The 24,711-nt window shown below is 37.9% G+C and overlaps 2 protein-coding genes across 2 annotated transcripts in view; both read left to right on the top strand.

Moving 5' to 3' along the window:
- The first annotated feature begins 900 nt into the window (after positions 1–900).
- On the top strand, positions 901–20,083 carry LOC111781501 (DNA-directed RNA polymerase V subunit 1). Its single transcript, XM_023662137.1, has 18 exons — positions 901–1,164; positions 2,541–2,651; positions 3,748–3,874; positions 3,960–4,075; positions 4,795–4,845; positions 6,713–6,880; positions 9,055–9,213; positions 9,338–11,233; positions 11,365–11,540; positions 11,936–12,002; positions 12,096–12,214; positions 14,638–14,792; positions 16,201–16,475; positions 16,658–16,831; positions 16,940–17,080; positions 17,179–19,055; positions 19,250–19,364; positions 19,446–20,083. Exons 2-18 carry the CDS (start codon positions 2,568–2,570, stop codon positions 19,722–19,724), a joined length of 5,979 nt encoding a protein of 1,992 aa, XP_023517905.1. The 5' UTR covers positions 901–1,164; positions 2,541–2,567; the 3' UTR covers positions 19,725–20,083.
- Positions 20,084–21,325: 1,242 nt separating this feature from the next.
- The window catches only part of LOC111793214, an 8,278-nt gene continuing 4,892 nt past the window's right edge, over positions 21,326–24,711 (top strand). Inside the window, exons 1-4 of the mRNA XM_023675028.1 lie at positions 21,326–21,602; positions 23,057–23,341; positions 23,424–23,483; positions 23,586–23,795. Of these exons, the coding sequence (XP_023530796.1) occupies positions 21,378–21,602; positions 23,057–23,341; positions 23,424–23,483; positions 23,586–23,795 (780 nt within the window). The 5' untranslated portion in view covers positions 21,326–21,377. The remainder of the gene's footprint in view (positions 21,603–23,056; positions 23,342–23,423; positions 23,484–23,585; positions 23,796–24,711) is intronic.

Genomic DNA, 24,711 nt, shown 5'->3' on the forward strand with positions numbered 1-24,711 from the left:
GTTCCAGTGAAAAACTAAAAGCTGTCCAATCCTCAAGTCAGACTCGTTAACATATCAGCTCGATGCACGAATTCAACTTACCGATCAACATAGTCTGACTCGTACTTTAGCAATCTCCGATTTGTTTATTAATATATTTCTAGTCATTCCAGTGAAAAACTAAGAATTCAACATCGAGATGAAACTATCCAACCCTGAGTCAAACTCATTAACACACCAGCTCGATGCTACTCAATGCACGAATCCAACTTACCCAGCAGTATAGACCAACTCGTATGTTAGCGATCTCCAACTCGTTTATTAACATATTCCTAGTCGTTCCAGTGAAAAACTAAGAATACAGCATCGAGAGGAAACTGTCTAACCCTCAAGTCAAACTCATAAACACACCAACTCGATGCACGAATCCAACTTACCATCAACATAGTCTGACTCGTACGTTAGCGATTCCAACTCGTTTATTAATACATTCCTAGTCGTTCCAGTGAAAAACTAAGAATACAACATCGAGAGGAAACTGTCCAACCCTTGAGTCAAACTCATAAACCCACCAACTCGATGCTACTCGATGCACGAATTCATCTAACCCATCAGCATAGTCCAACTCATACGTTAGCGATCTCTAACTCATTTATTAATATATTCCTAGTCATTCCAGTGAAAAACTAAGAATCCAGCGTCGAGAGGAAGCTGTCCAACCCTTGAGTCAAACTCATAAACACACCAACTCGATGCTACTCGATGCACGAATCCAACATACCCATCAGCACAGTCCGACTCGTATGTTAACGAACTCCGATTTANCCCAACAAATTTTTGATAGAATAAAGGGCAAAAATGAGAAGATTAAGAACAAAGTAAGTTAGAAACATTGAACACCCTAACCATTCCTTGCCAAATCCAATATAGAAGCTCACAGGAAAAGAGAAGAGGCCACCCTTCAAAATTCATGGGGTATACTCTATAAAGCGACATTTTTTTCCTTTTAAAAGATGATTAATTTCTTGGTGTGCTATGGCTGAATGAGTTCTTAGAAGAGAGTGCATATAAGAAATGCGTGAAGAGAAGGGAGTGTGAAAGAGAGAGGAGCAGCAGGCGAGCGAGGGAGCGAGGGAGCGAAGCAGCTACTGGGTGTTCTTGAACGCCATTGTCTTCCTCGTAAAGGTACACACACACACACACACACACACAACCCTCACTATAAAACAATCTCTTTCTGTAGCGCGTTCCGGTACTGCCACTCTTTTGGGACTTACTTGTAGGGTTTTGAACTCCTTCGAGTTCTTCCATTCAGGTACATTTTGCCCTATTCGTTTCTTTTTCGTTTCTCGGTGTTTGATTTTTGTTGGAGCGAACGAATTCGGGGAGAAAATTGGGCGATTGAGTCATCTCATGTTGGACGACCGTTCGCTTGTTTTTCCTTTTTGTTCGCTCATTTTTGGTTGGAAAACTGGCTGGGTTTTTGTCCAAGGATACAATTTCACATCTTTGTGGGATTATGGGTTTATAATTTTAGTTCTTAGTTTACTTTCTCTGTGGCTTTGCATGTTTATTTAAGTTGAAGAACAAGAAATGGACTCTGTTCTTTGCCAAAATGAAGAAAAAAAGGGGGGGAAATGGGCTCTGTCTCGTCTGCTTCACTCTCAGTTGACTTAGTTTTTCTTGAGTATGTAACAATTAATATGCTTAAAATGTAAGGTTCTTATTCTTCTAATGGTTACTACATTCTTTCAAATCCACGCATGATATGAGAGACAAACTCTACGGAAAGTTTCTGGTACATTTACAGCTCGCAGTTCCATTTTTGAAATGGTGAACTCAGCTATAAGCATCTTAAAGCTTGTTTAAGGGCGCTTGTTAGTCATTATGTCATATCATCGTCAAACAACGTCATAGTTACGTCATCGTCATTACATCATCGTAATATCACACGTCGTTAGTATAATTTAGCCAGCACATCACAACAAATAATGCATAAATTACACGTGCCAGCACCTCTAGGCATGTGTCGTCATACATAAGGCAAGTCTTCTAACCGAGTTGATAGTAAGGTCACTTACCTTGTTGGTCTTAGCCTCCTCCTCCTCCACTTCCTGCAGATGTTAAAAACAATGAATCACGAAAATACCATGCAAAATGCTCACATAATTAATCTGAAAGGTCAGGGTTAAGGTTCTCACCGTGACACTGGCCATTTAATCTTCTTGATTGAAGAGTTTCCATTTTACAGTATTAATATGTGGCATTTTCGTTTTATCGATGAAGATTTGTTTCTTTCAAATACAAGAATGACTGTCTTAACGTTCTCGTCTAGCTTGTAGCTACATAGAAAGTAAATATAAGGGAGCCTTCTGTTCTTGTATGGAAAACTTACTTTACTGTTCCTTTAATCTGGTTGCTTTCTTCATTAACTCTCTCTTAACTACTAGTGGATAGAAAAATTCTCGCAATTTTTACTCTTTTGATTCTCATTAGGCTGTAGTTTCATCTTTCAATCCAGATATTTGCTAATGAATTTTTTAATTTTTTTAATTTTGCAGCTATAGAAGAAAGTTACTGTGAAAGTTATGGAGGAGGCACCCTGTTGCTCCTCTATTTTAGATGGGGAAATAGTTGGAATAAGATTTGCATTGGCCAGTGGTCAAGAAATTGTAAGTAGAAGCTGTTAAACTTCATAGACCTACAAATTGATGTTTTATAATTATAACATCAATGATCTTAGTTGATGCTAACTTCCCAATTCATTTATTAAGAAAAAGGGAAAACACTATTCAGCAAACGAAAGCTAAATCTTCCTTACCAATAAAAAAGAAAAAAAAGAAAGAAATGCAGCTTTTCAAATCTCTTACGAGTTACGCTATCCAGGACCTAAGGCCTCATTACAGTGCTCTCGTTCCAAAAATTTTGCAAATTACTCCATCCAAGACTTGTGTCTGGATTGGAATGGTTTCATTTTTCATATATAAGGTTCCCGTTACAGTCTCTTTTCATTACTTCGATGAAAAATTTTGTTCGTTGTTTCAAAATAAAAAATGTGCATCTTTTGCAAGCACAAAGTGAGTTATATGTAGCCTAATAGACATCCCTCTGAGAAACCTTCTGACAACCCCCATTCCGCCTCATGTTCCAACAATCTTACTCATCATATCTCATACAGTATCATTAAGGAAAGGAGAAATGGGATCTCATTGGTTAATTGTATTTATTTATTTATTTTTCCTCTCTACAAATTTAAGCAACGAAACGGTCGACTCTTAGTGGACAGGGGTAGCAAAGGGCACTTTACTAGTGACAATACTCTGCTTGAATGCCCCTGTCGAGTTTGTATCTTTTGAGCATTAGTCTCTCTTCATTCCCTTAACAATAAGCTTTGTTTTTTTTGCTCACTAAACTATGAAAAGAAAAGAAAAGAAGAAAAAAAAAAAAAAAAACAATGTATCCTTCCACTTAACTAAAAATGTATTTCAGTACGGTAGGCTTTTCATTTAAAAAATTAAAATTTTCGTGTCAACAATGTATCCTTCCACTTAACTAATCATACTCCATGAACTTTTCTGTCTAATACTTCCAATGTATGATTCTATAGAATTATTTTCTACGTCTGTGTGACTTAATAGAATAGGTATTTTAAGATTTTTTTATGGACCAATCGACTATTTTACAGTAACTTTATTCAGTGCTTTTCTTTTCTTTTTCATGATTATCTGCTCTGTCTGTTTACTTATTTTTTATTTTTTATTTTTGTAGTGTATTGCAGCTATTAGTGATTGCCCTATTACCCATGCTAGTCAGCTCTCAAATCCATTTCTTGGTTTACCAATTGAATATGGTAAATGTGAATCATGTGGTACTTCTGAACCTGGGAAGTGTGAAGGTATTTCTGCTTATCTACTTAACTGATAATTTGACGTTTATTCATGAAGACAACTTGACCGTTTTTGTTATCTTCCAATTTTCAGGCCATTTTGGATATATCGAATTACCAATTCCCATTTATCATCCCAATCACATTACGGAATTGAAGAAGATGTTAAGCTTGCTCTGTTTGAAGTGCTTGAAAATGAAAAAAAACAAGGTATCTAGGAGTTCCTTTCCAGCGATCCGTACATTTGTTTTATTGACGATTAGTGCCAACATGTCTAAGTCTTGACTTTATCTTTATGTCAACTGTTGAGCAGACAGGCTAATTATCCATGTGATTTATGAATATAATTTAGATCACAAATCCTTATTTAATTGGTATGGCAAAAAAACACAAGCGGCTTGTACCCTGTGATACCCATAGTAAAGAATAAGAAATCAGTTCTATAACTGAACACAAAAGCAACAAGTATTCTAATCAGACTATGAAATCTAGTTACTGCTAAAGAGCTGTAAAATATGTCGAGTCTTGTCCATTTCCTGAAATAAATTGAACTGATCGAATAAGAGAACACAGTTACAAGCATACAAACACTAGTAGTTGTCATTTTGGTCTTTTTCGTATCTTCATACTTAGCTTACGAACTGATGGATTTATGGCTATTGGTAGTAGCTTTTTGAAGCTTGTCTGCTATATTGACATTCTAGGACCCATACTAACAACTCTATCATAGCCTTTCTCACTGTCGAGAAGGAAAAAACTGCCAAAAACATAGAATGGTTCAACCACTATTTTTTTTGTTCGGAAAGGAAATGAAACTTACAAAAGACGTGAAAACAATCTTTTTCTCATGCCAGGCTTTTATTCTTATTTATTTTCATTTTTGACTTCTATGGCTTGATTTTTATTGGATATTTGCCTTTTATCTTCAGTTTCCCTCGAAGAATGTTGGTTTTGCTGAAAGATTGTTATCATGCTGTGAGGTGAGTACACCATTTTCATTTGTTTTTCTCTCTTCTTCTGAACGAAATTTAAACCCTTTCATTGACGCAAAGAAAAGAAACAGAAAATGCCATGCTCAAGCTATCTTTATCAGCTTTTGACTCATTTTCTTGTTTTAGTTCTGTTTTATTTGTATTGCACTATCATGAGTCTGGCAAGTTTTTCCGTTGCAGCACTATCCCTTCCCTTTCTGGTTCTATTGTAATGACTAGTATTTCAGAGGGTGCATTTCACGTGATATTTGTTGTGGTGTTAACCATGTCCTAGAGTTTTTGAAGTTTTAAAGGAAAAGATTTATCAGTAGGAAAGTTCGGTTGCAGGGGAGGTTTCTGTAAGCAAAAACTTGAAGGATGGAAAGTTGGGCGGCTATTGTTATCTTGTACAATTAATTAAAGGTTTCTCATTGAGTTGAAGACAGGCCATGAAAGTTTGGCTACTTGATGTCAATAAAGTTCGGTTACTTGATGTGGCTGGAGGTCGATCACATTAATACTTCAGTGGCTGATGTTTGGAATGCTGAAATGGAAATTTGGGATTTGGAACATAGGAGGATTCTTTCCTTAAACCTGAAGCAAAACTTTTCATTGATTTAGAAAAGAGTCTAGTGATCAAAAGATACAAACTCCACACAAGGGAGTGAATACAAAAACAATTATAAGAAAGCATCCCAAATAAGACATATAACATATAAAATCTGAGGCCTGAAGAGAGAACACCATGATGAGAATAGTAATCTTGTGGAAACAAACCAAATGAACCAAGAGATGAACTGAGCTAGAAACAACTAACCCACCCCAAAAGTATCCAAGCTGAGCTGGAGCCTTCACTATCTTCAACTTCTTATAAAAGATTCTAGGCAAATATAGGACTGAGTCAACCAAAAATGGAAACTCCAAATAACTTCAAGTTTCTGGAATAATCCAAAAAGATGACCTTAAACAAGCGCACAGCAGTATATACAGTATGAACTGAGCTAGAAGCAACTGAAACTCTCCAGTCAAATTTACATGACCATTCCAAACAAAAGTACCAGCATTCTAAATGACCTCCACAAACGTAGTGAGTCTTCTAAGGAAGAGCTGTTGGCGTTAAAAGCTAAGTTTGCAAAGATTGTCAAAAAGGAAAGTGTGAGTTGGAGACAAAAAGGCAAGGTTCAATCTATTTCCATAGACTTGCTATTGGTAGAAGGAAGAAGAATTTTATTTGCGTTCTTGAGGATGAGGTTGGTGTGATCCTGAAAGGGGACAAGGCCATTGAGGGAGGAATTTCATTCTTTTTCTCTTCTTTGTATGGATGACATCCAACTTCTTGGCAAAGCTTCGTTGAATTCGCCTTTCACTTTGGAGGATTGTAGGAAAATGGTTTTTGGTTTTGATCGAAGACTAGGACTAGATGAGTTCTCCATGATTTTTTGTTCCTAGCGAATTGGGAGGGTATCATGGAGGAGAGTCTTTAGTGAGTTCTACGAGATAGGCATTCTGTGGAGTTTATGGGATGAGAGAAGTAATAGAATCTTTAGGAGGTTTGAGAGATCTTATAGTAATATGTCCTTGTTATATTCTATGTTTCTTTTCGGGTTTTAGTGTCTGGACTTTTATTTGTATTTTTATTATTTTTAATTATTTTTTTTGTAACTACTCGTTCAGTTTTATCTTGCTGTTGTTTGCTTTGGTGTCTCTGTATGTCCGTGTAGTCTTCCAATTTTTCTTATTAAGATCAAAGTATTATGGTCTATGTTATAATTTAATATGTTTCTCTGATTAGCAATTGGTTTTTATTGGCTGTTTAAGATTTTAGTTTGAGTTCTCTTAATTGCACCTACTAATCATTTTCGTTTTCTTTTGGAAGGATGCTTCGCAAGTTTCTATTCGAGAGGCAAAAAAATCAGATGGGGCTACTTACTTGCAATTAAAAGTACCATCAAGGACATCACTACGAGAAGGATTTTGGGATTTCTTAGAAAGATATGGTTTTCGTTATGGTGATAATCTCACTCGAACTTTGCTCCCTTGCGAGGTTTAATACTCACTGCCCTCTATTTCTCTTAAGATCTCTTTCATTCCTCTGTTTTTAGAGAACTATTTGTCCATTCTATTATACGGACCCATTTTGATTCCTATATTTCTTAGTCGTGGTTGTGTAAGCTTTGGTGAACTGATTTTCGGTGTCCATTCAAGTAATTCTTTCCTATGTTTTTGAGTATGTATGCACTCCCGTGAGATGTACTTTCAATTTCCTGTGGAATGTTCCTATTTTTAAAAAAATTATTTTTTCGTGTTCTTAAGAAACTAACGGAGACTGATGTATCAAATTCTCCAAGAAATTCAATGGTTAGCTAGTTAATCAAATTATAGGCAGAACCAGCCGATTTGTACAAGCTTAACTCTAACCAATTCTTAACCAACCAACAACTTGTTGGTAGGATAAAATACTAAACTATAAAATTACTGTAAAAACCACGGTAACAAAAGTTACCTTTAAACGGTAAAAGAACTGTAATAAAGAACCAACCCTTGAACAAGCTTAAGCCTACATCAAAGACTTAGATTGATGGAGATGTTATTCATAATCCAAATTTGGGGTGGTTGGAAGGCCTTTTCCTTCCTTATCTTTTGTAAATTTCATCCAATGATATCTTGTCCCCCCATCTCCACCCCCAGTCCTACCCCCATTCCCACCCTAAGAAAAAGCTAACAGAGTGAGGGATACAAAAAATAAGATACAATATCTATATTGGCCAGGGAAAGTTTATTTAAAAGACTTCGGGTTAACATTGATGCTAAAAGTATCTGTGTATATATATATACATATATTTTGATATGAATCTCAAAAGTAATTTATTTTTAGAAAAATCTTATGATGTGTGAACCATCTAGACCCCACTTATTAAGCGAAGTTTCCAACCTTCCTAGGCCTCTAGCCTTGTCAAAGAGAAGAACGAATGAATATTGAGAAAATGGGATCCGGATAGATAGATGTGAGACACATGTGACAAAAACAAGTGGTGCCAAATAATTCCAGGACTTCTCTTGGTGAAGGTCCTTGGTGATGTTAGGTGCAAAGATACCTATGCCATCGCGTTATGTAACTAGTGACGTACTTCATTGAACAAATCATTGCTTGTTAATAAATATTGGATGGTAGTATATTTTTTCAATTATTGTAATAATTTATTAATGCAGATAAATTTTGTGAGTCAAAAGACGTTCTCTCCACTTTGTTTGACGTGGAATAGACATCGTTGTTATATGTTGCAAGGGCAACTTTCGTCTGTGACAGACTGAGTTCTTTCACCTTTGGCATGCTTGTTTCTTTGTCGTTTTGTGGAATAGTTTGGTTGAGAGGAACATTACGGGTTTTTTAGAGGGACTGAGAGGTTTTGGGGAGAGGCTTGATCTCTTTCTTGGTTTATTTCCCCCTCTTTGTATGTCAATTTTAAAAAATTTCTGTAATTATCTGTGCTTCTGGATGAACTCTTTCTTGTTTGGTTGGATTCTTTTGTTGAATGTCTATTGTATGCTCTTAATTTTTTTACTTTTGTTTCTTATTTTGTGTGGATAATGGTATTTTGTCGATGAAAGAAATTACAAAAGGAGAGGGATGAGCTCCCTTATCCAAAGAAAATTACAAAATACTCTTCCATTAGACTCTATGAGAAGATAAACTATAGTTACTAAATCATGATGACAATTTATACCAAGAGAAAGCCAAAGCGACAAAGATTTGAACAGGCTATCGAAGTAAGCTCTGTCCTTGAATATTCAGGAATTCCTCTCCTTACAAATAGGTCATAAGTAAGCTCTTGAGAAAATTGAGCCTAAAGATCTTGGTTCTTATTGAAAAAAGAATGAAGGGAATAATTATGTCCATGTATGAGAGAGAAAATAATTATATAAAATGATTTAACGCTAAAGATTTGCTGGATAAATAGAGAAGGAAACTATGAAAGAAATACATTGACTAATGGGGGAGAAAATCTTGGTAAAAATTGGATATTTCAACTCGAATGCTTGGTTGTAGATGTTGATAATTGAGCTTGCATTTCAATTATGTTTCATTTATGTACAGCTGTTCTACAGAGAATAAACCCTCCCCCCATCTCCTGGCCTGCCAAAGAAAAAAAGAAAATTGTATATGCTTGCTATTGCCATTGATATGTACTCACTGTGGGCTTTGGAAAAAATTGACAGGTGAAGGAAATGCTAAAAAAAATTCCCAATGAGACCAGAAAAAAGCTTGCTGGCAAAGGTTATTATCCTCAGGATGGATATGTCTTGCAATATTTACCAGTCCCTCCCAACTGTTTGTCTGTACCAGAAATTTCTGATGGTGTTACGATCATGTCTTCGGTAAGATCTCAGGGCGGGTGGACTGGCTGGGATTATTTATTTATTTAATTTTTATTGAACATATTGTTATTGATAGTTTTATTACTAGATTCTACTTGTAGTTTACTTTTGTGTTATTACCTAGGATCCAGCTGTTTTAATGCTCAAGAAAGTTCTTAAGCAAGTGGAAATCATCAAAGGTTCTAGGTCTGGTGCTCCAAACTTTGAAGCTCATGAAGTAGAAGCTAATGACTTGCAAATGGCCGTTGATCAATATCTCCAAGTTAGGGGGACTGTTAAGGCATCTCGTGGCATAGATGCAAGATATGGTGTAAATAAAGAGTTAAATGATCCTTCCACTAAAGCCTGGCTTGAGAAAATGAGAACTCTGTTTATTCGGAAAGGCTCTGGTTTCTCTTCCCGCAGTGTGATTACCGGGGATGCTTACAAACTAGTTAATGAAATTGGTGTGCCTTTTGAAGTTGCCCAAAGGATCACATTCGAGGAGAGAGTTAGTGTACATAACATAAAATATTTACAGGAACTGGTGGATAAGAAATTATGTTTAACCTATAGAGATGGTTCTTCTGCCTATTCACTTCGTGAAGGTTCAATGGGCCATACATATCTGAAACCTGGTCAAATAGTTCATCGGCGGATCATGGATGGAGACATTGTTTTCATTAATCGACCGCCAACTACTCATAAACATTCTTTGCAAGCCCTGAGGGTGTATCTGCACGATGACCATACAGTCAAGATCAACCCGCTAATTTGTGGACCCTTGGGTGCAGATTTTGATGGTGATTGTATTCACCTATTTTATCCCCAGTCCATTGCAGCAAAAGCTGAGGTGTTGGGACTTTTCTCTGTGGAAAAGCAGCTGCTTAGCTCTCATAGTGGGAACCTTAATTTGCAGTTGGCTAATGATTCATTGTTGTCTCTCAAGATGATGTTCAGGAAATATTTCTTGGGCAAAGCTGCAGCGCAGCAACTGGCTATGTTTGTTACTTCATCTCTGCCACCTCCTGCCTTGTTGGGAGTTCGTTCTAATACTCTTCATTGGACTGCTTTGCAGATACTTCAAACTGTGTTGCCTGCTTGTTTTGACTGTCATGGGGATAGTTACTTGATTAAAAACAGTGATTTTCTTAAGTTTGACTTTGATAGAGATGCTATGCCATCATTAATCAATGAAATTGTGACGTCAATTTTTTTTCAGAAGGGTCCTGAAGAGGTTATGAGATTTTTTGATTCTTTACAGCCGTTATTGATGGAACATGTATTTTCAGAAGGTTTCAGTGTTAGCTTGGATGATTATTCCATGCCCATGGCATTTTTACAAGCTCTTCAAAAGAATATTCAAGTAATATCACCTTTGCTGTATCAGTTAAGGTCATCCTTCAATGAGCTGGTAGAGTTGCAGTTAGAGAATCACATACGATCGGTCAAAGTTCCATTTACGAACTTTATCTTAAAGTTATCTTCATTGGGGAAGTTATTCGACTCCAAAAGTGATGCTGCTATTAACAAGGTGGTTCAACAAATTGGGTTTCTTGGATTGCAGCTTTCTGACAAGGGAAAATTTTATTCCAAGACATTGATAGATGATGTAGCCTCTCTGTTTCACAATCGATATTCTTCTGATAAAAATGACTATCCTTCTGCTGAATTTGGATTGGTCAAAGGCTGTTTTTTCCATGGATTAGATCCGTACGAGGAAATGGTCCATTCAATTTCCACAAGAGAGGTAATGGTACGTTCATCGAGAGGGCTTACTGAACCTGGAACTCTTTTCAAGAACTTGATGGCCATCCTTCGAGATGTTGTAATTTGTTATGATGGTACTGTGAGGAATGTTTGTAGCAATTCCATCATTCAACTTGAGTATGGAATAAAGGCCGGAATGATGAAGCCTTATGGTTTATTCCCTCCTGGTGAACCGGTTGGTGTTCTAGCAGCTACTGCCATGTCAACTCCTGCTTATAAGGCAGTTCTTGATTCTACTCCCAGTAGCAATTCCTCATGGGACATGATGAAGGTGATTATCATTCTCTATACCATCGATAATTATCTTTTTGCTCAATTCACTGAGAAATTTGTTGTCTTCCACTGCACCAAAATTTCAGCCTATTTCTGTGTGGTTGATAATTTTTCCCTTTTTTCTGGCAGGAAATTCTTCTTTGTAAGGTCGGTTTTAAGAACGAGCCTGTAGATCGTCGGGTGATATTATATCTAAACAACTGTGATTGTGGTAGAAAACATTGCAATGAAAATGCAGCATATGTGGTTAAGAGTCATCTTAAGAAAGTCACGCTTAAAGATGTCGCAATGGATTTCATGATAGAGTATGTTCCCTTCTTTCACCTTTGTTATTCTTTGTTTGCTTCTGTTTTTACTTTGCTTATGATTGCATATTTTATTTGTTATAACCAGTTCAATTGTCCTGTTTTGTAGTTTTATTGATTTTTTACCGAATTTCTGGTTGTTCGACGAAAATAAAATTTTGTAATGGATCATGTCCTTTTGTCCGAAAGCGGTTCTATGTTCTGTAATCTTCTATATGGAGGATAAGATATCCTTTCGAATTTTTCCTGTACTTGTCAGCGTTAATAACATCGTCTTGTTCTGACAAAAAACGGTGTTTATGTTCTTATTTATTCATGAGAGAGAAGAGAGAAGATAGTTCAATTGTTGATAATTGCTCTTACAAACGTTCCTGCCTGCATGTTCCTTATTTCAGATATAACAGACAACCAACTCCCTCAGCGCTTGGTCCAGGGCTTGTCGGCCATGTGCATCTTAACCAGGTCGGAATTTGTATTCTTTTTACTTATTTTCTTATCACCAAGTTCCTTTTTATTTCGTACGTGTTGCATGGTTAGTAGAGCTTTCTTTAACAGGTGCTGCTGGAAGAATTGAGGATAAACATGGCTGACGTTTTACGAAGATGCCAAGAGACTATCAGTTCTTTTAAAAAGAAGAAGAAGAAACTTGCTCCTGCAGTACGATTCTTTATCAGGTTAGTTTTAATGTACATATTATGTATGTATGCCACGTATAAATCGAAAATTTATATGATTCCACTTTGGATTCTCACGACAATAAAACTGAAGTTCACAAATTACCAAGCGTTTAAGTGCGCTTGAACTAGTTTTTAAACAAATTGCCAATATTTGTAAAAATGATTTTTATTTTTTAGATCGATATAGCTCAAAACCCTGTCTATTTAGTTTTCCAATTGGAAGGCTCTTTTTGGATAGCTCTTTGGGCGTGGGTTCCCCCTACCAGCCCCTAGACTATTCCTTTGCTTCATTTTTTGGAGTATGCTTTTCCTTAGTTTTCAATCAGAAAAAATTGCATTGGGTTTCCCTCTTTCTCTGTCCCTACCTTTGTTTCAATTAAAAATAAGAGAACATAGACAAGGTATGTTTAGGATTGTGTGGCTTATAGGAACCTTTGGCAATCGGTCAACAAACTTGAAGGAGTAGCTACATAAGAAAATAGTTTTAAGAGTCCAGAGATCCACTAAGTTAACTACATCCTTACGACTTTCATTTTCTTTTTGGAACAAGAAATAAAATTCTCGTTGAATAAATGAAAAGCGACGAACTATGTTGAGGGAGATGAACTCCATGAGGTAGTGAAAAAAGGACCAAAAGTAAAGCAAAAGAGGCCAACAACTAACACAAAATAACCACAACAAAGCCACACTAAAGACCAAAGATCAGGCGGTGGATGGAGGTGATACTCTCTTCTGGACTGATTCTTGGGTCAAAACTCACCCTTTGCCTTGCGCTATCCACTTCGTTATAGGCTCTCACTTTGTAACTCAGCTCTGGTTAATGAAGTATGGAATGTGGAAAATAGTTTCTGAGATTTACATCTTAGAAGAAATTTAAAGGATGAGGTAGCTGTTGAGTGGGCTGAATTGGCCTAGAGCTCGCTGCAGCAGTCCACTCATTGGGAGAGGATTCTTTGAAATGGCTCCTTAGTCGGATGGATCCTTCACCACAAAATCCTTGCTGTCTGATACTTGAGGGGGGAAGGGCTATTCTGGAATCTACATTGGTCCAAGAAGTCTGGAAAGAAAGGTACTCAAAAAGGGCAAATTTTTTTCCTTTGGGAAATTGCACACAAAGCCATCAGTACCAGAGAAAACCTACAAAGAAGAATGCCTTATTTGGCGTTGTCCCCAAGCTGGTGCCCTATCTGCAAAGAAAATGGTGAATAACGGAGTCATTTTTCATTCACTGCCTTCATGCTTGCAACTTCTAGAATGGGGTTCTCAAAGCCTTTGGTTGGTATTTAACTTCCAGGAGGTAAAGAGTGTCCTCTATACAACTATGTCGCTCCACCCCTTCAAGGATGTGAAAATTTGGCTATGAAAGAATCTCATCGGGGCTTTCTTTTAAATTCTTTGGAAATAGCAAAATCAAAGGGTCAAATCTTTCAGCTTCTCCGTCTTTTCAGATAAAACAACTGACTTTTTGAGTTTGATTTGGTTTAGTTGTTTAAAAAGTGACCTAAATTGAACCAAACCTCCTCTCAAATCTATGAGATCTCATATCGGTTGGAGAGGAGAACGAAACATTCCTTAGGTGTGGAAACCTCTCCCTAATAGACGCGTTTTAAAATTGTGAGGCTGACGACGATACGTAACGGACCAAAGTGGACAATATCTGCTAGTGGTGGGTTTGGGCTGTTACAAATGGTATTAGAGCTAGACTCCAAGCGGTGTGCCAGCGAGGATGCTGGGCCTCCAAGGGGGGTGGATTGTGAGATCCCACACCAGTTGGAGAGGAGAACGAAACAATCTTTATAAGGGTGTGAAAACCTCTCCCTAACAGACGTGTTTTAAAACCGTGAGGCTGACGACGATACGTAACGGGCCAAAGCGGACAATATTTACTAGCGGTGGGCTTGGGCTGTTACAAAATCTCGCTCTCACACGATGCTGGAGTGCCCTTCAACCTCCTCTCAAATCTCTCTCTCACACATTCTAGTCCCAACCTTCGTGTCACTCTCTAACGAATGTGGAAGAAGATGAATTTTACATCCGAGGTATTCTGTATTAGGCCTGGATAGCAGTACTTGAATTATTGTTAACTTGGGCTGCTGAAACAAATGATACAGGGTAGCCCCTCCCTCGGGTTTGAGTTTATTTGATTCGAACTAATCCATCGTCTTTCAAATTTTCACAGTATTACCTACTGCTGGTCTTCTTGTCATGTACGAGATCTATAACTATTTGAAGTATCGATTTTAATGCTGAGTTCTCATCATTTTTTGGCCATATTTCTGTTTACTTTTTAGTAAATATCTTGGTAGACCTTTTCTGTTGGGTTTTATTATTAATGCTTCGCATACACTCGATACGGGGCGTAGTACATCAGAAAAATTAAGAGGTTAAAAGTAATATTTTATTTTTGATGCATTTGGCAGTGAACACTGCTCTTTTCATCAACGGAATGGAGAAGAGAGGACTGATATGCCATGTTTAACATTCTGGCTTGAGACAAGAGATGTTCATTTGGAGAGAACTTCCCACATCCTTGCTGACGTAGTCTTTCCACTGCTTTCAGAAACAATCATCAAGGGTATATCACTTTCTTTTATCCATTCTATATTTGATCGAGGTGCTTGGAAATTTTACAAACCTGTACTATTTTCTAAAAAACACGGGTAATTCGAATTGCGCGTGGAAGGTTAACAAGATTGAATACTACTGTCTGTGGTATAAGCACTAAAGAGTGGCTGTACACTAGATGGATTAGTACGCACGTCTATGTGAGGATTTGAAGTTTCATTTGCTTGAAGATTCGAAGTTGATGGGTAACGAGGGAAAATGTATTTATTGTTCGCCGTACTTACTCTTACCTTTTAAGTTATATCTGTTTTAGTTTAATGTTTTTGTAAAAATCTAAGCTCACTACTAGCATATATTGTCTTTTTTGGGCTTTCCTTAAAGGGGATAATATCTGCTAGCGGTGAGCTTGGACTATTACAAATGGTATCAAAGCTAAACATCGGGCAGTGTGCTAGCGAGGACGTTAGGCCTCCAAGGGAGGTGGATTGTGAGATCTCACATCGATTGGAGAAAGGAACGAATTATTCTTTATAACGGTGTGGAAACATCTCCCTAGTAAACACGTTTTAAAACCATGTGGCTGACGACGATACGTAACGGGCCAAAGCGAGCAGCATCTGCTAGTAGTGGGCTTGTGCTGTTACAAATGGTATGAGAGCCAGGCACTGAGTGATGTGCCAACGAGGACTTCGGGTCCCTGAGGGGGTGGATTGTGAGATCCCACATCGGTTGGAGAGGGGAATGAAGCATTCTTATAAGGGTGTGGAAGCCTCTCCCTAATAGACGTGCTTTAAAATCATGAGATTGACGGCGATACATAATGGGCGAAACCAGACAATATCTGTTAGCGGTGGGCTGGGGCTAGGGCTGTCACAACTTTCCTTTCAAATTTGTCGATATTTTTTGGGTTCCAACTCAACATTTTCTGACTCCTACTCAAATTTAACCAATAGATCTAAATTATTGCTCTTATACCTTTGTTATTGCAAGTACGAGATGTGGACACTTAGAAAGGTAAAACCAAATTATAGGCCACTCAAGCTTTCAAGAAATTGCCAAGTCAAAGGCCAACCGACTTAAGTTGGTTAATCAATTTAATATAGGAAATCAGTGAAAGCTTGATCAAATCATATAAGTAGGACCATGTCTTAACTTCTAGACTCCACGAACAAGTGCGGACACTGCTTTCGTGTGTGAACTCAGATTATTGAGAAATACCTGGCACAACCTTATTAAAACTAGTTTCACAGTATGAAATCGAAGCTTAACCTCGACACTAGTGCGTAGGAGTTTAAGTTCGAAGAATTTACTTTATGTCGAGTCCTTTCACAAATTTGAAGTTCAAAGAGTTTTAAATGACACAAATTTATTTGTGCTTCAATTTTTTTTTCCCGTCATCTTTTTCGCCATTTTGACAGGTGACCCTCGGATCAGTTCTGCAAACGTGATCTGGATTACTTCAGATTCAACAAGTTGGGAAAGAAATCCTTCCAGGTGGCAGGATGGCGAACTAGCCTTGGATGTCTGTCTAGAAAAATCGGCCGTGAAAGAAGACGGTGATGCATGGAGGAACGTGCTGGACTGCTGCCTTCCTATAATTCATTTGATTGATACTAGACGATCTGTTCCTTATGCAATTAAACAAGTTCAAAAACTGCTTGGCATTTCGTGCGCTTTTGATCAAACGATTCAGGTACGAGGAATATATGCTCCTTTCTGTCCCAACAAAGTACTTCTATTGAAACCTTTTTCTGTAGAATGGAAAAGTCCTGCATTATAGGGGACTTCATAGGAAAGAATTAAAGGGCTAATGTCGAAAAAAGAGTTGAATGATGAATATTGAAGAAAATGATACATGAGATGTTTTATATGCAGCGGCTTTCGAAGTCGGTGTCAATGGTTTCGAAAGGTGTACTCGGAGATCATCTTATTCTGCTGGCGAACAGTATGACATGCACAGGAAATATGATTGGCTTCAATTCAGGTGGATATAAAGCATTATCTCGTGCGTTGAATATCCAAGTACCGTTTACAGAAGCAACGTTGTTTGTAAGCCCCTCTCGTTCTTTCTCTCTCGAAAACCAAATGATTTTTAGTTGCCTTTTTGTTAATTGTTGATACTCTACTGGTCATACAATTTGCTCTATGGATTTACAGACACCAAGAAGATGTTTTGAGAGAGCTGCTACAAAATGTCATAAGGATTCTTTATCAAGCATAGTGGCATCTTGTTCTTGGGGTAAACATGTTGCTGTTGGTACTGGATCAAAGTTTGACATCCTCTGGGACCAAAAAGAGGTAGCGGTTGTTGTTGTTGTCGTCGTCGTCGTCGTCCCTTTATGATCGTTTTTATTGTTCAACTCATTCACACTCGTTTTTTTCTCTCTATTTTTTAGTTAGGATCGAAACAAGCTGATGTTGTAGATGTTTATAACTTTTTACACATGGTGAGAAGTGGTAAATCGGAAGAATCAACGTCTGCATGTCTAGGTGTAGAGATCGACGATCTAATGGTCGAAGATGAATATGGCGAGTTGACTCTGTCCCCGGAGCCCTTCTCTACTTCTGAGAAGCCAGTTTTTGAAGACAGTGCTGAATTTGAACACTGTTTGGATAATCATTCTCTTGGTGCTGCTTCCGCTGGTGGTGGGCAGTGGGAAATTAATGAAAATAGTAAGGCATCCCAAGACAATGACTGGTCTGGTTGGGGGACAAAAGTTGACCCTGATGTGACCACTTCAAAATCTGGTTGGGATACTACAACAAGCTGGGGAAATAAGGCTACTAAGGCTTCAAATGACAATGGCTGGTCTACAAAAGAAGTCGAACGAGATTCCTTTACTTCCACGAAGAATACTCCAAAAACTGGAGGTTGGGATAGTGCAGCTACATGGGGGACGAAAACTAAAGATGTCGATAGCTTTAAAGAAGGAGAAACAGCGCCCGAAAAATCAAATGTGTGGTCTGGTTTGCAGAGCAATAAAGCTGAAACACAAGACGCCTTCCATAAAAAGGTCGAGATAGCGTCTAAATCTGGTGGATGGGATGATAAGGCTTGGTCAAGAGGAACTTCTAAAACGGAAGATAATTGGTCTAGTCGGGCGAAGGATAAAGCTGAACCATGGCAGGCCCATGTGCAAGAAGTTTCTCCCAATAGCAACGGTTGGGGTTCTGCAGGGGGTTGGGGGAAGAATGCTGGAGATGGTGATGAATCTGAAGCAGGCCGGAATGATGGCCAGGCATCAATGGACCTAGAGAAGGTGTCTGATAGGTGGGATGGCCGGGACGTTCAAAGGACTGGTGACTCGAAGGATAAGTTTCAATCCAAAATGGTGGAGCATGGTGATTCAGTTGCCATCAATCATTCTTGGGATCAACAGAAACCACCCGAGGTATCCCAGGGAGAGTACGGTAACGACGCGTGGGGGAAACAGAAATCATGGGAAGTTAAAAAACCTTCACATGTTAACAATGAATCAAATCGACATGGCTGGGGCTCCCGAATCGAGTTAAATGAAGGACCGAATCATGAGTGTGATCAAGTTACCAATGATTCAGGAGGTTGGGACTCTCAGAAGAAGATGGATAAGCCATGGGAGAAGCAGAAGTCTACGGAGGCTTCACAAAGTTGGGGCTCCCAGAAGGACTCACAAAGTTGGGGCTCCCAGAAGGACTCACAAAGTTGGGGCTCCCAGAAGGACTCACAAAGCCGGGGCTACCAGAAGGACTCACAAAGCCGGGGCTCCCAGAAGGACTCGCAAAGCTGGGGCTCCCAGAAGGACTCACAAAGCTGGGGCTCCCAGAAGGACTCGCAAAGTTGGGGCTCCCAGAAGGACTCACACTCACAGGGTTCGTGGGGGCAGCTCCAGAGAACACCTAAAGAGTTCAGTCAGGAATCTCAGGATGATTCAAATAAACATTTTGATAATCAGAAACCTCCAGAAACTTCATCAGGTTGGGAACAACAAAAATCGCCAGAAGTTTCACATGGTTGGGGCTCTCATATTGACTCGAGCGATTTGACAAGTTCACATGGATGGGATAATAAGAAGAATCAAGGATCAAAAAGTTGGGGAGGAAACGTCGGGGAGTGGAAAAATAGAAAGAACCGTCCTCCAAAGTCTCCTGGAATGACGAGCGACGATGCTAATTTACGCGGATTATATACCGCATCAGGACAACGGTTGGATATGTTCACGACCGAAGAACAAGATATTCTTGCTGATATCGAACCTATAATGCAATCCATCAGAAAAATAATGCATCAATCTGGGTACTTTTTATCTCTGAATGCTTTCACTTAACACGTTTTTCATCAGCTTCTTCATGAACTTTCGTGCCATTTCTTTCTTGTTTGTACATGCTGCTCGGATCGTCTGCTAATGTATTTAGATTCATGTTATTAATTTGTTCTTCTTAAACAACGACATTTTATTTAAATTTTCACTCATGAATTTTTGTGAGAAGGTACAACGATGGGGATCCTCTGTCTGCTGAAGATCAATCCTTCATACTTCAAAGTGTATTCAACTTCCATCCTGACAAAGCTGTAAAAATGGGAGCTGGAATTGACCACTTCATGGTATGCTTCTAATCTGAGCTGAAATACATTGTAATGTACAATCGACGATATCTTACATCGTTTAGCACTTAAACTCGACAGGTTAGTCGGCACAGTAGTTTTCAGGAAAGCAGGTGCTTTTACGTTGTATCAACCGACGGTCATAAAGAGGACTTTTCATATCGCAAATGCCTCGACAATTTCATTAAAGGCAAGTATCCCGACATGGCTGAAATGTTCGTGGCGAAGTACTTCAGGAAGCCTCGTTCAGGTAAACCCCGAGATCGTAACACAGCATCAGAGGAAAACGAGAACAAAAACGTCGGCGGAGAGCTGACACCGATCCCAGAAGAAGCTGAAAATGGCAGCCAACAACAGTAATGGTGTCTCTTAGCATTTGAAAGTAGCTCAGGAACCCCTCCTCTGTAGTACAGAGGTAAAAAAATGATCATATTTTCTGCTATTTTGAGTTGTACATAGAAGGCAGATGATTTTGTATTTGTGGGGTCAACAGGAGAGGAAGAATCAGCTCCCCCTATATATATATATATATATAGATAGATATATATATATATCTATTATATATATAACAAGCAGCCTTAAGAACTTGACCAACAATTGAAGTGAGTGAGTAAAGTTATTGAGTAGTTGCTATGCTGCTGTCTTGTTCAAGCTTGTGTGTGTATGTGCCTGAAAACAATTCTTCTGATCAATATCAATAGGAAGGCTAATTTGGAATGTGGAGTGCCTTGATGTTCATCAATAGTTTTGAAGTTTTCGATTCGATCTTTATGATTTGGTTACGTTTTTTTGCTCAGTGTTGCAGAGCGAGAATGTGTAGGTGCTCGAGAAAAGGGTAGCAACGAGAAGACGTTTTGACATACCACGCCTCTCACTATTCTCATTTGTACTTCAAATGACTACGGAATCTGACATAGAATCTTCTCGTGTTTGACAAATAGGACTGGTGTTTATGATTTGAACCTCATTTTCTCAAGAAAAGACATTGAGTGAGATGGGATCTTGACCTTCGAGTCCACGATTGGAACACGAGAAGACTTGCATGAATTTGAATAGTTCGAGCAACAAGCTTTATTAAAATTTCCTTTCGCGCAATAGAAAAAAAAAAAAAAAAAACGAGTGCTTCCAATGTGCAACAGTTTTTTGGACACGTTTCTCGAAAGATGAGGTGATAGTTCTTAATGTTTTTTTGAATTAAGTTCCACGGACGTATTTGTAATTTGAGCTACATGATTTTTTAAATCATCATCAACATTAAGACGGAACAAAATAACAAAATCTAAAAAAAAAAATATATGCATCGACTTAATTGTTACATCACAGGGACAAAAAAGAGGTCGTGAAGGTGACTTCATTGTCTACACCTCTCGTCAAATGAATGGAGGACCGAACTAGATTTTCATGAGCGTTAACAGGTCTTGGAGTGCTTTTCAAGGGCTCTCACACATACTCCGGGGTGATCATCACCACCTTCACGTCACATCTTGACATGAGAAAATATATTATTTTAATTATTATTTTTATTGGTCGTTTGTCAACAATCTTGGACTCATAACTTATTGATGTGATCGGGTCCATTTATTTTTCTTTATGATAATAAATGGTCGACTGAATTAAATGGTTGACATATTACTTTAATACGACAATAATTATTGGTTCAAATCCATATCAGGTAAACTTATTAAATACAACGGATCTGTTTAATAAAAAAAATTATCAACTTCCTCGGGTTGATAACACACTATATATTTATTTTATTATTGAATAATTTTTAATTTAGTTGTAAATTTTTTAGTTTAAATAAAAAATTTATTACATGATATAATAATACATATAGAATAGAAAGAATATAAATTTTGAAATGTTTTTTTTTCTTGTATTAAAATTAAAATTATTATTTAAATAATTTTTAATAAAAAATATATTTAACTGTCCTTCTCGTGGAGTGGTAACGACCTGAAGCAGCAGAGAAGATATTTTTCTCTGCCATTCTCTCTTTCTCTCTCTCTGGCAATGGATTCCTTCACTGTTGCTTCTTCTTTTGCTTCCTTATGGATTCCAAGACTGTCAGCTTCTTCCAAATTCTCTAAATTCAATTCTTCTTCATCGCATTCGATTCAGCCGAGCTTTCGAGTGGTTTGTTCTGGTGGCTCTCGGCATAATATTGCTCCCCAGGATTTCCATTTCATTCTTCACGATGCCATGGATTCTTCTGGGATTGACGCCTCCTATTCTAAGGTAATTCCTCTGTTTTATCTTCTGATTTGTTTTCTTTTGATTAGGGTGCTTTTAATTCATAACGTTCTGCTAATTTGGGCATTCAGGGAGATTTTGTTGCTTATTTATTTGGTGATCAAGTCTAAACAGTTCTTTTGATTCTACGTTCGGTCTTGTAAAAGCTTTTGCCGAAATGGAATGTGCTTGTTTTCTTGTTGTTGTCTGGGATTTTGCTGAATCTTCTCTGTTTTTCAATTTCGTGATTGATATTAAAACAAACTACTCGTTAGTTTTTGTTAATTCCTACTTCAGATTTTTGTAGTTACAGGGACCAAATTAGAAACAAGAATTCTAAGATCAAAACTATTTTAATCGCTACTTTGGTTTATTGTTCTTGGATTGGCGCAGAGCCTCATTATTTCCCCCTTTGGTTTATTAGTTAAGATGATAAGCACTCTGATTTTAAAAGAAAATGGAAGAGAGAAAACAATCAAAGTTGTTTGATCTATTGAGCACATCTGGCAAGACATTCTACAGGGATCCTGGTTTATTAAGGTTTATTTTCACTCTCTTTAGATTCTTATTAGTTATCTTGGAACAAAGTTTGGGAGGTTAATAGGTTTAATGCTTCCCTATGAGCGTCGAGCCATCAAACTTTTTGTAATTATCAGCTTGATTTTATTCCTTTGGATTAGAATCCCTTTGTGAGATCCTACATCTGTTGGAGAGGGGAACAAAACTTCTCACTAACAGACGCGTTTTAAAACCGTGAGCTGACGGCAATTCGTGACGAGCTAAAGTGGACAATATCTGTTAGCGGTGTGCTTGGGCTATTACAAAGGGTATCAGAGCCAGACACCGAGTGGTGTGCTAGCGAGGACGTCGGCCCCCTAGGGGGGTGGATTGTGAGATTCCATATCGATTGGAGAGGGGAACGAAACATTCCTTATAAGGGTGTGGAAACATTCCTTATAAGGTTGTGAAAATTTCTCCCTAACAGATGCGTCTTAAAATCATGAAGCTGACAACGATACGTAACGAGCTAAAGTAAATAATATATGCTAGTGGTGTACAACCTTACACCCTTTCAGTAGCTAGTTGTGAAAATCTTTCCCTGAGCTTCTTTTGTGTATGCCCTCGTACATTCATTCATTCTACTAAGTGAAAGCTTGGTTTCTTAAAGTAGAAAAAAAAAGATCACTGATTTTAAAGCATTTGCAACTACTACTTCTATTTTCTCCTCCTTCATGAACTCATTTTATTTCTGTTTTGTTAAATTTCTTAACTGTACATGACAAATTCTTGACCCCAGTAGTAATTTAAGTTGCTTTTATCTGAAGTTATTTTGCTTCCACAGTTTGATATTTATGCTCTGCTGGTTAACATGGTTATCAAAAATCAAAGACATGCTCTAGTTTCTTAAGAACAAAACGGTTGTCAAATAAATCTTATTTTGATGCTCAATGACTATGCAGGAGGCTAGGAAGGGTTTCTTGACTCAGATTCAATATTTATCCAATATAGAGAGGGAAACAAGTATAAGCATTAATAGGCGTGTTGATTTGGCGAAAGCTGCTCTTTATATCGCAGCAGAGGATGATTCCTTGGTATCTCATTCATCTGTTCCTCTTCCCATCGATGCATTTATTCATAGTCTAGCTGACCTTTCCATGGGCTATTGCACTCACTATAAATCTTCGTTCAATTTATCACCAGAAAGTTTTTTGGAGAGTATAGAGAGGTACATGTATGTCACTAAGGTAAGATTTTTAAATTTCAAAAACGGTTATAACAAGTTAAACATATCTCAAAATTCTTCCAATGACATATTTTATATTTTAGGGTTTCAGAAGAACCAGTTCTAAAGCTCAACTGGAACCACAAGCTCTATATCTTCACACAGTAAAAGATTCTGCCCTGTATTTTCTGTTTTGAGTTTTTTCTTTCTTATTTTTTGTAATAGAGTTAAATTATTTTTGGCAATATTTTGTTTCATGTTGACAGGTTTTGACACATGGTACAGGCTCATCTACATTACTTTCACTCATATACTCTGAGATCTTGAAAATGCTTCGTTTATGGAGCCTTCTGGATTTCGATGTAGAGATATATCATCCTCATGACAACTATAGCCTTCCCACAGGCTATCATAAACTGAAAAGCAAGGAATCTGATCAACCACACATAATAACAACCCAAAGTCTGTTGGTGGAGGTAATATTTAGTCTTGGTCCTATCCAATATGATACTAATGACTGAACTCTTAGATTTGTTAACCTTAAGACCAGAATGATTTTGAAGATCGACAATAAATGGTTAACATTAGAAAATAAATCTTTCCTACCCGGATAAATAAAGATTGTATCCTCAGTAAATTGGAGATGCTAATGATGTTAGGCTATGGTGCCTGATACTTATTTATAGCTTGGTCAACGGTTATATCCGGTAAAGTTATATTTGGTAAAGCTAAATTCGGTAAAGCTATATATGGTAAAGCTAAATTCGGTAAAGCTATATATGGTAAATAGCTATATATAGTAGATGGCTAAATCTGGTAAAGCTATATATAGTAAACTATACCATATATATATCTGGTCCGGTATAGCTTTGAAGATGTACTTTTCTATTCTCTGTACTCTCTCTTGTTGTACATACCTGAAGTCATCAATACAAAATCCTTTTAGCCAGAGTTCTTCTTGCAACTTTTCTCTATCCTTTTTTTCTTTGTGTTCATCTAGATCGAGCGTGTGCGTTGTTGTGCGATCCTAACAACTGGTATCGATCCTAACAACTGGTATCAGAGCTAACGACTGATATCGATCCTAACAACTGATATCAGAGCCAGGCGGAAGTCAGAGCAAGGCAAAATTCACCACGATCTGTGAAGATGGAAAGTTCAAAGATTGGAATTGAGAAGTTCGATGGATCCGATTTCGGTTTCTGGAAGATGCAGATTGAAGATTATCTGTACCNACTCCAGAGGGGGTTGCGTTGGCCGGAAGCGTCGATGAAACTCCAGAGGGGGGTTGCGTCGGCCGGAAGCGTCGCTAAAACTCCAGAGGGGGTTGCATCGGCCGGAAGCGTCGCTGAAACTCCAGAGGGGGTTGCGTCGGCCGGAAGCGTCGCTGAA

The sequence above is a fragment of the Cucurbita pepo genome, chromosome LG01, assembly GCF_002806865.2.
Source record: "Cucurbita pepo subsp. pepo cultivar mu-cu-16 chromosome LG01, ASM280686v2, whole genome shotgun sequence".
In the NCBI taxonomy this organism is placed as follows: Eukaryota; Viridiplantae; Streptophyta; class Magnoliopsida; order Cucurbitales; family Cucurbitaceae; genus Cucurbita; species Cucurbita pepo.

What these genes read in the sequence shown, in the direction of transcription:
- LOC111781501 (XM_023662137.1), top strand. Translation starts at nt 2,568, where the DNA reads ATGGAGGAGGCACCCTGTTGCTCCTCTATTTTAGATGGGGAAATAGTT. An exon ending in GTGTTACGATCATGTCTTCG is followed by an intron (nt 9,214 to 9,337) that starts GTAAGATCTCAG and finishes GTTATTACCTAG; the next exon opens with GATCCAGCTGTTTTAATGCT. An exon ending in GCAATGGATTTCATGATAGA is followed by an intron (nt 11,541 to 11,935) that starts GTATGTTCCCTT and finishes TCCTTATTTCAG; the next exon opens with ATATAACAGACAACCAACTC.